At 42.5% G+C, this 12,642-nt stretch overlaps 1 protein-coding gene across 1 annotated transcript in view; it reads left to right on the top strand.

The window, feature by feature from the left end:
* The window catches only part of LOC125463221 (striatin-interacting protein 2-like), a 35,683-nt gene that overhangs the window by 8,760 nt on the left and 14,281 nt on the right, over positions 1-12,642 (top strand). Inside the window, exons 5-12 of the mRNA XM_048554182.2 lie at positions 588-708; positions 1,388-1,456; positions 2,038-2,144; positions 4,824-4,951; positions 9,520-9,702; positions 9,936-10,144; positions 10,606-10,671; positions 11,618-11,681. Of these exons, the coding sequence (XP_048410139.1) occupies positions 588-708; positions 1,388-1,456; positions 2,038-2,144; positions 4,824-4,951; positions 9,520-9,702; positions 9,936-10,144; positions 10,606-10,671; positions 11,618-11,681 (947 nt within the window). The remainder of the gene's footprint in view (positions 1-587; positions 709-1,387; positions 1,457-2,037; positions 2,145-4,823; positions 4,952-9,519; positions 9,703-9,935; positions 10,145-10,605; positions 10,672-11,617; positions 11,682-12,642) is intronic.

Below are 12,642 nucleotides of genomic sequence, written 5' to 3'. Positions count from 1 at the left end.
GTGGAGACATTAACCAACATTGCAATTTAAACCGGTGTTAAGCTGTATAAAACACAGACCTGAAGCCTTAGCTCTGCACAAGGATGTCTAACACCCTAACTAATCACACTTCATATACATATGTATAAATAATAAGATATGAATATGCAATAGTCTCTATAGTTAAATCTATCTCATGTTATATATGCAAAGTATTTGTGATCTTCACGCTCCCCCACCTCCCTGAACTTGACAGTACAGGAACTCAGCTTGCCAATGATTTGAAAACATTTGACATCAAGCCTTGAGACTAGAATTACAGATCAGTCCACACCCATAGAACTAACATTGATATCCGTCATTGATCAGTAACTGCACACTCTCTTTTAGTGTATCCAGAAAGTCCTGCTTGGGCTGTTCTCAAACTGCCACCATTCGACTACTAGACAAGAAAATGTAAATGTATGCACATTGCAAACAGCAAAGGACATGTAATATAAAATATTAGAAGGGATTGAAGTTGTCTTCCCCATAAGAAACTAAAATTAAACCAGTGTCTTTTCATCCTGCTTGCAGGACTTGACTCTTCTGCTTTAATTCTTCATTAGGTGTGTTTGATGACTGCTATACAGAAACTGAAGTGATACATTGGGCTCGTTACAATGTCTTCCTTCTCTATGAAATGGGCACGTTTGGGACATTAGTGGAGCTGCTCAACATGGAGATTGAGTGAGTGAAGGAGAGAATTTCTTGGTGGTTGTGATCTGTCAATTGATAACTTTTCAGCATGAAGTCAAATTAAGCATGTATGCCCAGTGGAAACTAATTCAGGATGGGGTCCAGTAAAGTCGTAGGCTGGGATACGTGTTTCACAAGCCTAATAAAGAGGACTTTCTCCCCTAAAGGGTGGATAATTAGAAACTAGGTTCTCCTCAAATGTGTGAAAGGGACTGTGAGTGGCAGTTGGTGAAAGGCCAATTCTGAACTGATGTTAGAGAGTATTTCTTCAGAAGGGAAGTGGCCAGGACCAAGAATGGTCTCCAGTAGAGCAGGAAAAGCATGAACTTTGGTGTTTATGAAGTTTGAAGGGCCTGTTCCTGTGCTGTAGGTTTCTTTGTTCTTTGTTCTTTGATGCTCTGATGGGGAGAACTAAAGAAGAATGTATTAGATAGGCCCGTTGGCCTCCTTCATTTATATACCTCTGAACTATTGTAGTTGTGATCAGATACACATCCTAACTTGCATCTGGCAACTTTGACTTGTTCTGCTGTTTCAAGCCAAACTGAGCCAGTGGACAACCACAGAAAAGTAGCTGTATTCTGTAAATACTTGTAAAAAATGTTTATAACTGTCACCTTGTTAATGGAAGTATGCAGTTGGATCTAAATATTCTTCTGTTTGTACACAGTAACAGCCAGACATGCAGCACTTCCCTGCGAAAACCAGCCATTTCCCTAGCGGATAGCACTGAACTGAGGTAAGGGGATTGCACACCCGTTCCTAATTACATTGGCCCTCCTGCAAGACATGGCAACCACAGTCTCTGTTCCATGGAGGTGTGTTCCTTGTGTCTATTCCATCTCCTGTTCTGGACGTATTAGCTCATACTGTGCTCTAAGGCACCACCTGGTACTTTGCTCACATCCACTTCCTCCATGTGTGCCATGAGCTGACTGTTGCCAGACTATTTAACTCCCCCAATTCAGGCATCCATACGTGTTCAGTCACCAGTAGGATTGCCTGGGTAGCAGCCTGATAATGGACAATGTGTTTGCTGAGTGGCAGATGAAATGGCCAGTTTTAATGGCATTCTTGTGAACTGACCAGGCTCAAACTACCTGCTCTGGTTGATGCAGTCTGGCTACTATACCTGCCCACTGATCATTGTGGCCCGTTGAAGTAAGGAAGAAGTTTAATTCTACAGTTTCCTGCTGACTGTTGAGATAAGCTTTCATCCATTGTCATCCCAGAGCAACTTAGTTAGTGCAGTACAGTAGGGTGTTTATATGATGCCTGTTTTATCATGGCCTTGATGCTTATTCATACCCGATATTCCAGGGTGCTGCTCAATATTATGTACCTGATGGTGGAGATCATACGAGGAGAGGGCGAGGATGACAAACCCGACTGGAGCTCAGCAAGAGACGGATTTCGGACTGAGCTAAGTGAGTATGGTCATTTCCCCGTCTGCTGGGAATTACTCAACTAATCTGACTCTCTGTCTGCTCCTACATTTCACCTTTTTTCTCTAAACAGACTTTGTTGTTTTACTTTGTGGGATATCGGTGTCATTGGCGAGGCCAACATTTCTTGCCCATCCCTAATTGGCCTTGAGCTGCCACCACTTGAATAGTTGTAGTCTACCAGGTACTGGGACACCTACATTACTGTTAGGAAGGAAGTTCCAGAATCTTAATCCAGCTATAATGAAAGAACAATGATATCGTTCCAAGTCAGGATGGTGTGTGGCTTGGAATGGAGCTTGCAGGTGATGCCGTTTTCATGAATTTGTGGCAATTATACTTCTTTGTAGTTGAGATTATGGGTTTAGAAAGTGCTGTCAGAGGACCTTTGCTGAGTTGCTTAGGTGCACCTTGTGGAGAGTATATGCTGTCATTTGTGGGGAGGGTGTGAATGTTTAAGTTGGTCCATTGTACTACTAGTCCTGGAAGGTATTGACCGTATTGACTGTTTTTGAAACTGCACTCATCCAGGCAATTGGAGCATATCCTAAAGCACTCCTGACACATACCTGGTAAATACTGTGTAAGCTTTAGGGACTCAGAAGATGAGTTACTTGCCTCAGAATTTCAGCTCCTGCACCACTCTGGTGGGTGTAGCCACTGTATTTATATGGCTCATGCTATTTCTGGTCAATAGTAACCTCTAGGATATTGATGGCTGGGGATTCAATGATGATTGTCTTGCCACAGAACATCAAGGGGAGTCAGTTAGACTCTTTCTTGTTGGATCAAGATGGCCATTGCTTGTCATTTGTTTAAAATCAGAGACCGCTGCAAATGTGCAGTGGGTCAGTCAGCATCAAGACAAAGGACAGGTTATTAATGATATGGGTCTCACCTTTGTGTGTTCTGACGAAAGGGTGGGAATCCAAAACATCTGTAATCTAATCTTTCACTAGACTTGGGCACTGACTGAACAAACGTGCTTCCATTTTCTGATGTTCTTTTTTTAATTTCAGATATCTATATTTGCTGTTTAACTTCATGTTTTTACAAGCACTGTGGGTTTTTTCATGGGTGTGAGGTGGAGGGGAAGACAAAGGGAGATGTGAAACTGTGCTAACTGGTTAAAAATAAATGCAAGGTGCTCACTGCAGAGATCTGGTCCAGCTCCATCAGTTATAAAACAACCAACGCCCTGGATTTTAGCCGATAAAAGTTGTAATCTCAAAGGTATTGTCCCAGAAATTTGTGTACAGAATCTGGGAAGACATAACCAGGGCACAGTGTTGAGACCAAAACTAGGGCCTGTAAATCGTCAATGAGAAACGTAATAAGGAATTCATGCAAAACGTCTTTACTCTGTGTTTCACAATGCCGAACCTGTTAATTGTATGTCAGTTGAGTTTAATAATTATGCAACTAAAGGACATTATTTGTAGTTTCATGAGCATACATGAAGTGGCACACACAAATGTGTTTTTTCTTTTGGTGAAGTGGTAGTATCCCTGCCTCTGGGATAGAAGGTTGGAGTTCAAATCTACTTGCTTTGGAGATGTGTCATGATATCCCAGAACAGGTTGATTTACAAAATAAAGCTGCACTTATTGAAACTGCGCTGCTATTGAGTTGGGAGTGGTATGTTTGTAATGTTTCACTCTGTAGATAAATGTAATGCAACCTAAAGATGAGTTCCAATGTCATCAGCAAGCAACTTTCTAAAACATCACAGAACTTATCGTCACCTGAAGTAGTTGAGATAAATAATGGTGATTTTTTTTTAATGAAAAAGTTGAGGGAGAAAGGAATTGATGGATATGCTAATAGGTTGATCTGAAGAGGATGAGTAGATTCATGTGAGTAAAAGCAAGCATGACCAGTTGAGCCCCAGAGTCTGTGTTTCTGTTCTAAATACAATGTAGATGCTCCAGCATAGCTTTAAATATGTTCCTTTAAATGTGATCTGTTAACTACCAGCTATTGACTTTAAAATGAAAACTTGGCAACTATAGTGTGTGTTTTTGCAAATGTGAATACATTTTATTTTCATGTCCCTGCATAGGGATAGCAAAATCCAGGAAATCCCATGATCCTGATTGCTTCCAGTCACCTCCGCTGATTGTCAGCGCAGAAATGTAATGCAGCCTGTGGTTGAATACCTGCCACTGCAAGCTGACTGGACTCCCACATGAAGATTGACCACTTTAGGATGCGAAAATTTAACTGACATGTTCTGAGCCTCCCCACAGCATGTTTATTGGCAAGCTGTTCAACTGTAGCTGAGTTCACATGTGTACTCTTGTGATCCAGCGGCCATCCCAGGGTGGTGAGTTGATATCCCCCTCTAGTTTACCCTGACACAGGCCATTTCTTCGGCTGCTACTCCAGGAGCGTGGACGGGTTTGTAAAAAGATGTAAAGGTGTGCTCATCTCCCTCTCTCTGTATCTCTGTCTCTCTCTCTCTTCTCCCCCCCGCCCCCACCCCGTCTCTGTCTCTTTTCACCTCCTTCACCCTGCTAGCAAATAAAACAGAGCTGTTACTGAAACTGTGTGAATAGAGTTTGCAGTTGAAATAGGTTTAGTCCAAGCTCATCCAGACTGCACTATTTCTCAAGTAGTTCACGTGTGTCCTCTGTTGATTAATTGCATCCTATTCCTTAGGTTCCCCAGTGTATAACGGTGAGCCTTTTGCAGTTCTCCTATTCTCTCTCATTAATCAATACTGTAACGGACACACTCCACATTGCCCTATTAAGAAGGTGTTGCTGCTCCTTTGGAAAACTATTCTGGTAGGTCTTATTGTATTTTCTGTTATATTGTACTTTTAATTCTCTCTAAATTTTACTTTCAAGATATAAGCTTTGCTGGCAATGCCAGCGTTTTAAATCCAGCCTTAATTTCTCTCTCTTGAGTAAGTGGTAACGTGTTGCCTTGAGCCAATGCAGTCTGTGTGGAATTTGTACACTCATTCAGGGAGGGTGTTTCGGGATTTTGATCCAGTGATAATGAAGAAACATCTGAATTTATGGCCAGGTCTATATGCTACACGACTTAGGAGATTTGCAGGCATTGGTAGTGTTCCCAAGAGCTGTCGTCCTCATTTAAACTGATGGAAGTGATGGATTTAAGATCTGTTGGAGAAACCTCAGTAAATTGCTGTAATACATCTTGTGGTTGGTATATGCTGCAGACCACAACTCTTCCACACAGACATACAGCCATTTCCTGCAGATGCTGCACCTCACTAGGGTATGGAGCCATAGCTGCAATAGATGACCGTCTCAGACCAGGAGCTGTCCTGGCTGCTCATTTAAAAATCTATTTGCCTCTGGAGAGCATCATAACTGAGTCTGTACCTGACCTTATCTTGCCTGAGGTCCAATCGAGCACAAACTAGCCATCAGGCAGAGGAACTGTGGCTAGAGTTTCCCAGTCTCGCAGGGACACTGAGGTCAAATTTCCATCATGCCTGCTAAAGCTTGCTGAGTTTGGAATCTGTAATTTCAGATGATGCATGAATTAACAGTACTTCTTTCAATCTATGCCATTTGCTCAGATTACTTTCTTGTCTTGCTCCTGAGCTAGGATCTATACCTTGTGTTTCACCTTCCTGTGAGGAAACTTTACTGATCTGCTTAATGCCAGTTTAAGTGCCAGTTCTGTGCGGTCAAAATCCCCTCAGAATTTGGATGTGTTTTATTAGATGAGGCCCTATATTATACTGGAGCCTTTAACATGGGCACCACAGAACTTGATATCACTCTGCTACAGATATGAGAGCTGACCAGATAAGGCTCAGCATCACAGAGTCATAGAGTTATCCAACATGGAAACAGACACTTCGGTCCAAGTCATCCATGTCAACCAGATGTCTTAAACTGATCTACCCCCACTTGCCAGCACTTGGCCCATATCCCTCAAAATCCTTCCTATTTGTATACTCATCAAGATGCTTTTTAAATGTTGTAATTGTACTAGCCTCCTCCACCTCCTCTGGCAACTCATTCCATACATGTACAATCCTCTCCATGAAAATGTTGTCCCTCTGGACCCTTTTAAACATTTCCCCTCTCACCTTAAACCTAGACTCTCTACTTTTGGATTCCACTTCTCTGGAGGAAAAAGACCTTGGCTATTCACCCTATCCATGGTCCTTCAAGATTTTATAAACTTCTGTAAGGTCACCCCTCGGTCTACAATGCTGCAGGCACAAAGGTCCCAGCCTATTCAGCCTTTCCCTGCTGCTCAAACACTCCAATCTTGGCAACATCCTTGTAAATCTTTTCTGAACCCTTTCAAGTTTCACAACATCTTTCCTAAAGCAGGGCCACCAGAATTGAATACTGTATTCTAAAAGCGGCCTAACAAATGTTGCAGCTGTACGGGACATGACACCCCAACTCTTATACTCAATGCACTGAACAATTAAAGCAAACATGCCGAACACCTTTCTTTACCACCCTGTCTACCCATGACCCAACTGTCCAGGAACTGTGCACTTGTACCCCTAGGTCTCTTTCTTCAGCCACACTCCCCAGGGCCCTACCATTAAAAGTAGAAGTCCTTTCTTGTTTTACCTTGCCAAAACACAACACCTCACATTTATCTAAATTAAACACTACCTGCCACTCCTCGGCCCATTGGCATATTTGATCAAGGTCCCATTTTATTCTGAGATAACTATCTTCGCTGTCTACTACACTACCTCTGCAAACTTACTATCCATACCTCCTATTTTCACTTTCGAAATCGTTTATATAAATGGCAAAAAGCGGTGGACCCAGCATTAATCCTTGCAGCACAACTGCTGGTCATAAGACTCCAGTTCGAAATGTAAGCTTCCAACACCTTCAAGCCAATTTTGTATCTGACTGGCTAGCTCCCCTGGAATCCATGCGACCTAACCTTGCTAACCAGTTTACCTTGTCAAATGCCTTGCTGTAGTTCATATAGATCACATCTACCACTCTGCCTTCAGCAATCTTCTTTATCACTCCTTCAAAAACTCAATCAAGACACAATTTCTGACTCAGAAAGCCATTTTGATTATAGCTAAGATAATAAAATGTGAGGCTGGATGAACACAGCAGGTCAAGCAGCCTCCCAGGAACACAAAAGCTGACGTTTCGGGCCTAGACCCTTCATCAGAGAGGCCTGCTTGGCCTGCTGTGTTCATCCAGCCTCACATTTTATTATCTTGGATTCTCCAGCATCTGCAGTTCCCATTATCATTGATTATACCTAATCAGTCTTTGCCTTTACAAATGCATGTAAATCCTATCCCTCAAAATCCTGTCTAACAAGTTGTCATAAAGGCATTTGATATGCTTGCCTTTATTGGTCAGTGCATTGAGTATAGGAGTTGGGAGGTCATGTTGCAGCTATACAGGACATTGGTTTGGCTACTTTTGGAGTATTAAGTGTTATTCTGGTCTCCCTCCTAAAGGAAGGATGTTGTGAAACTCAAAAGGGTTCAGAGAAGATTTATGAGGATGTGCCTGGGTTGGAGGGCTTGAGCTATACGGAGAGACTGAATAGGCTAGAGCTATTTTCCCCCAGAGCATCAGAGGCTGAAGGGTGACCTTACAAAAGTTTAAAAAATCATGAAGGACATGGGGATTCCAAAACTAGAGGGCATAGGTTTAAGGGGAGAGGGGAAAGATATGAAAGTGACCTAAGAGGCAACTTTTTCACACAGAAGGTGATGCAAATATGAAATGAGCTGCCAGAGGAAATGGTGGATACTGGTACAATTACAACATTTAAAAGGCATCTGGATGGGTATATCAATAGGAAGGGTTTAGAGGGACATGGGCCAAATGTTGGCAAATGGGCCTACAGTAATTTAGGTTATATGGTCGGCATGGATGAATTTGATCACAGGGTTTGTTTTTGTGCTGTACAGTTCTAATGACTCCATAATTTACCCACCACTGATGTCAGGCTCACGGGTCTATAGTTCCCTGCCTTTTCCTTACCAACTTTCTTAAATAATGGCACAATGTCAACCAAGCTCCAGACTTCCAGAACCTCACCCGTGGCTATCGACAATACAAATATCTCAGCCAAGCAAATTTCTCCCTAGCTTTCACAAAGTTCTGGATACACCTGATCAGGCCTGGGGGAATTCTCTGCCTTGATGTGTTTTAAGACATCCACCACCACTACCTCTGTAATATGGGCACTTATTAAGATATCAATATTTATTTCCCCAAGTTCTCCAGCTTCCATGTCCTTCTCCACAGTAAATACTGACACGAAATACTCAATTAATATCTCACCCATCTCCTGCAGGTCCACACATAGATGGCCTTTCTGATCTTTAAGGGGCTGTCTTCTCTCTCTAGTTACCCTTCTACCCTTAACATAATTGTAGAAGCTCTTTGGATTCTCCTTTAACCTGAATTGCTAAAGCTATTTCATGTCCTATTTTTGCCGTTTTGATTTCCCTTGAGGATTTTCTTACTGCCCTTGTACTCCTCACTTGATCCTAGTTGTTTCTACCTGATGCATGTCTCCTTTTTCTTGACCAGAACTTCAAACAAATCCTGTTTGGTCTCCATTGACCAATCCAGCACATACATTTTTCTATCATCTGCTGCAAACGATATGTGAAGAGATTTCTTGTCTCTATAGAGAAATTCCACAGGCAAATTGTGCATTTGAGCTTGTATATACTAGGGAAAAATGTATTAGTACATATTTTCAGACTAATCTTCAGCAGAGATGCCGATGAATAAACTAGTCACTTGAGTCTGTGTGACGAATAGGAAAATGTGATTTTAACTTTTATACAGTACAGAGGGAGGCCACTCAACCTGAGCCTGTGTTGACAGAGCTAGAAATTGGACATGTTCCCCAAAGCTCTGCAAAATCTTCTGTTTGACTATTTGTTTAATTACCTTCTGAAATTTATTACCTCTTCTGCATTCAGCCTTCCTGCAATATGTTCCAATTCATAAAAAACTTTCTTCCTGAAAAAAGTCTCATCATCTCTCTCTGGTGTTCTTTGTCAATCATTTTAAATCTGCGTCTTCTGATGAATGACTCCTGTGTCCCAGTGAAAATTACTTATTCAATCAAATCTCATGATTTTAATCACTTCTAACAAGTTTTCCCGTGAACTCCTGTGCTCTAAAGAGAATCTCATCTCTTGCCACTCCACATGACTGAAACCTTTCCAGCTGGCCTTATTCTAGTAAATTTCACCTCCATTTGGTATCTTTGCAAACCTTTTAGATCTTTAATTAAAAGTGTGCTTTGTTTCATTTGCCTTTCAGTTCCTCAGAGTTTTGCTCGTATTTGGTGCCATTGAACAGGTGAGGTCATTTGACGAATTACTTTGTTTTGTTCTCAGTTCTGTTTTGGAGGGTTTGAGAAACTCCAAGAGTTGAAAGCCGAAAAGCGAGCAAAGCTGGGACTTCCTCCACTGTTGGAGAACAGTATTCACGTGACGCGAACTCTGCGAGCCACCTCTCCACCAGCATCAGCCATGGACATCCTAGAGCAACAGCACAAGCGAGGTCGCAGGGGTCGGAAGGTAAGGCCCATCTTCACGGCTATTGATACCCTTTTGTCCTTTGTGGAAAACTAGGAGGAGGCCAATCAGCCTCTTTAACCTAGCTTTGCCCTGCCCTAGATTTTTGGCTGCCTTGGTCCTTGGTCCCACGTCTCCTCGAACGAGCTCGGTTTTGAAAGAAAACCTGGGGTGATGAGGAGGAGACACTCTGATGGACGCCAGTCGATGTATTAACTGTCTGGTGTCACTGGCAGGTTCTCATGAAGCAGGACAGCCTGGATATCTACTGTGAGAGAGATGAGGCTCGGGAGGAGGAGGACGAGGCAGATGAAGGTGACAGTGGGATTGAGGGAGAACTGGATGCGCTGGAGAGAGAGACACTGATTCAGGACCTCCCTTCCCATGGACTGATGCCAGAGAGACTGGTCTTCCCACGGTGCCTGCCCTGGGCCACTAAAGTCAGGTCTGTATAAATTGCTGTTGGCTATGGGCAACATTTTTTTTTGTTCGGCCAAGTGATTTCTTGTGAAGGGCACTTGTCCTCCCCCCTGTCCTCCTGCTCACAATCTTATTGTCAGTAGTTCCCTGGGGGTACGTGTCCCATAGCAAAAGAGCTAATTGCTTACTCATGGTCACCACCTTTAGCAAACTAAGCATCAGGATTCCAGGGATAATTGCACCTACATTATACTTTTCTCTCTCTTCCCCAGGGGTTTCTACTCAATTTCTGTTCAGTGACTACCTGAAACCCCCTCAAACAACATACATACAGATGTACGAACTCATGGCACCTCTGTTCATAAATGTTTGATTTGGTTTCACTGGAATTTGCTCCAGCTGCTTAATCTACAGCACGCTGTCAGCTGAAAGCCTTATTGCCTCCAAAGTGAATGTTGTTTTCAGTTTCGTTCTTCACTCATGCAGAGAGAAGGACATCGAAGATTTTCTGGAAGTCAGCCGGTGCAAATTCATTGGATTCACGTTGGGAAAGTGAGTAGGAAAGTAGAGTTAGCTTTCTGTGAGTCAGCTTGCATATGTATGTGTCTGTATTTATACCTGTGTAAAGTCATATATATCTGGTTTGTGTTTGTTTGTACCTGTATCTATACTGTGCACATAAATATACTGCTAGGTAGTTCCTCTACATTGTGGTCCTGTATAGGTGGTCTCCTCTACATTGGGGAAACGAAGCATAGACTTGGCCACCGCTTCGCAGAACATCTACGTTCTGCTCGAAAAAAGACCCTGAACTACCTGTTGCCTGCCACTTCGATGCGCCACCTTGCTCCCTGACCAACATCTCTGTCTCTGGCTTGTGACAGTGCTCCAGCAAAGCCCAACACAAGCTGGAGGAACAAAAGCTCATTTTCCACTTGGGGACCCTACAGCCCTCCAGACTCAATATTGAGTTCAATAATTTTAGGACCTAAACTCTCCCATATCCCAGACCCCAACCCACACACCAGGCCTTGTTACTACATAGCCTGCCATTACATACCTCCTTTTGTTAGTCACTAATGGTTCCCATTAACAACAACTCACCCTCCCAGCCTGACAGTTATCAACTCCTTTGTCTGTCCAACCGTCTTTCTCCCTCTTCGGGCTCTATCCTATCATTTACTCCCTACCCCACCCACCTCCCTATTTTCTGCATATAAACTGACGTTTCCCAGCCACCATCAGTTCTGAGGAAAGATCATCAGACCCGAAACATTAACTCTGTTTTCCCCTTACAGATGCTGAGCTTTTCTAGCAACTTTGTTGCTGTAATAAAGTGTCTGTGATTGTGATTTTACCTTGTCAAGAACCCTTCCCAACTCTCCTGTATATTGCATTTTCAAATATTCTGTGTACTTACAATGAATATAATGAACTCCACCAGTCTTATTGTTGCTCACCTGTCGATTTAAAATGCTCCGCTGTTTTCTCTTTCCAGTGACACTGAAACCCTGGTGGGTTTGCCCAAGCCCATTCACAATAGTGTGAAAATACTGAAACAGGTAGGAGAGTAAATGCTGTGTATAATTCTTCTGAATCATTCAGGCTTTTTATTTCTTAAAAACAAAAATGTACAAACTAATATTTCGACAAAGCAAAACAAAATACTTTTGTCTTCAAAGTAAAATACAAGTAGCGGTCTCTCTATAGCTGGCTGAGAAAGGTCACCATTTGAAGGAGACACTTAATTAGAACTGCCTTGATAAAGGGCTCTGGACCCACCTGATTCTTTTGTTCACTGTCTCCTCTATGAAAGTTAGGATCCTTACAACAGCACAAGCAAGAGAAAAGTCTTTGAGAAAAACTAAAAACTGGCTAAACAATTGTTCACTGGAGGTACTCAAAGGAGAAGATGCCAATAACAAACCCTACTCATTATTGCATTAAATTTGTTATCACTGACATCATGACTATTGTGTATATTCTTGACAACATCCATAGATTGTGGATACTAAGGAATAAAAGGATATAGGGATAGTGTAAGAAAGTGAGTTGGGGTATCAGTTCACCTGTGAATAACGACCACGCTAGAAGGGTTGAATACACTACTTCAACTCCTCTTATATTCCTTGGTACCTGGAGTTCCTATACAGACAGAAATCCAGCCATTCACTGAGCTGGAATTGCAGACATCTGCAGTGAGCGGGTGTTTGTGTTGGTGGAGAATGGTCCATGTAACTTGGGGTGAACTCTGTCATGGGCTGACAGTGAATTGCCAAAAGGCAGGAAGAGATTCTGCCGTAGAAGTAAATGAGCGTGCTACTACTTTTCAAAACATATGGTACAAAGAAAACTATGAAGAGATGACCCCAGATTGGCAAAAAGTGAGAAATCCATCAGCAAGCTGATCCTTCAGGCTTGAGTGTAGAGGAAAATGCTTGGATTCATTCAAAGGACATCAAAGTGCTGTTTTTCCTTCCGAAAGGATGAACCAGCACTATTTGCCTTTGTGATACTGTGGTG

Source organism: Stegostoma tigrinum, chromosome 25 (genome assembly GCF_030684315.1).
Source record: "Stegostoma tigrinum isolate sSteTig4 chromosome 25, sSteTig4.hap1, whole genome shotgun sequence".
Taxonomy (NCBI): domain Eukaryota; kingdom Metazoa; phylum Chordata; class Chondrichthyes; order Orectolobiformes; family Stegostomatidae; genus Stegostoma; species Stegostoma tigrinum.
This window is presented reverse-complemented; position numbering and strand designations above follow the sequence as displayed.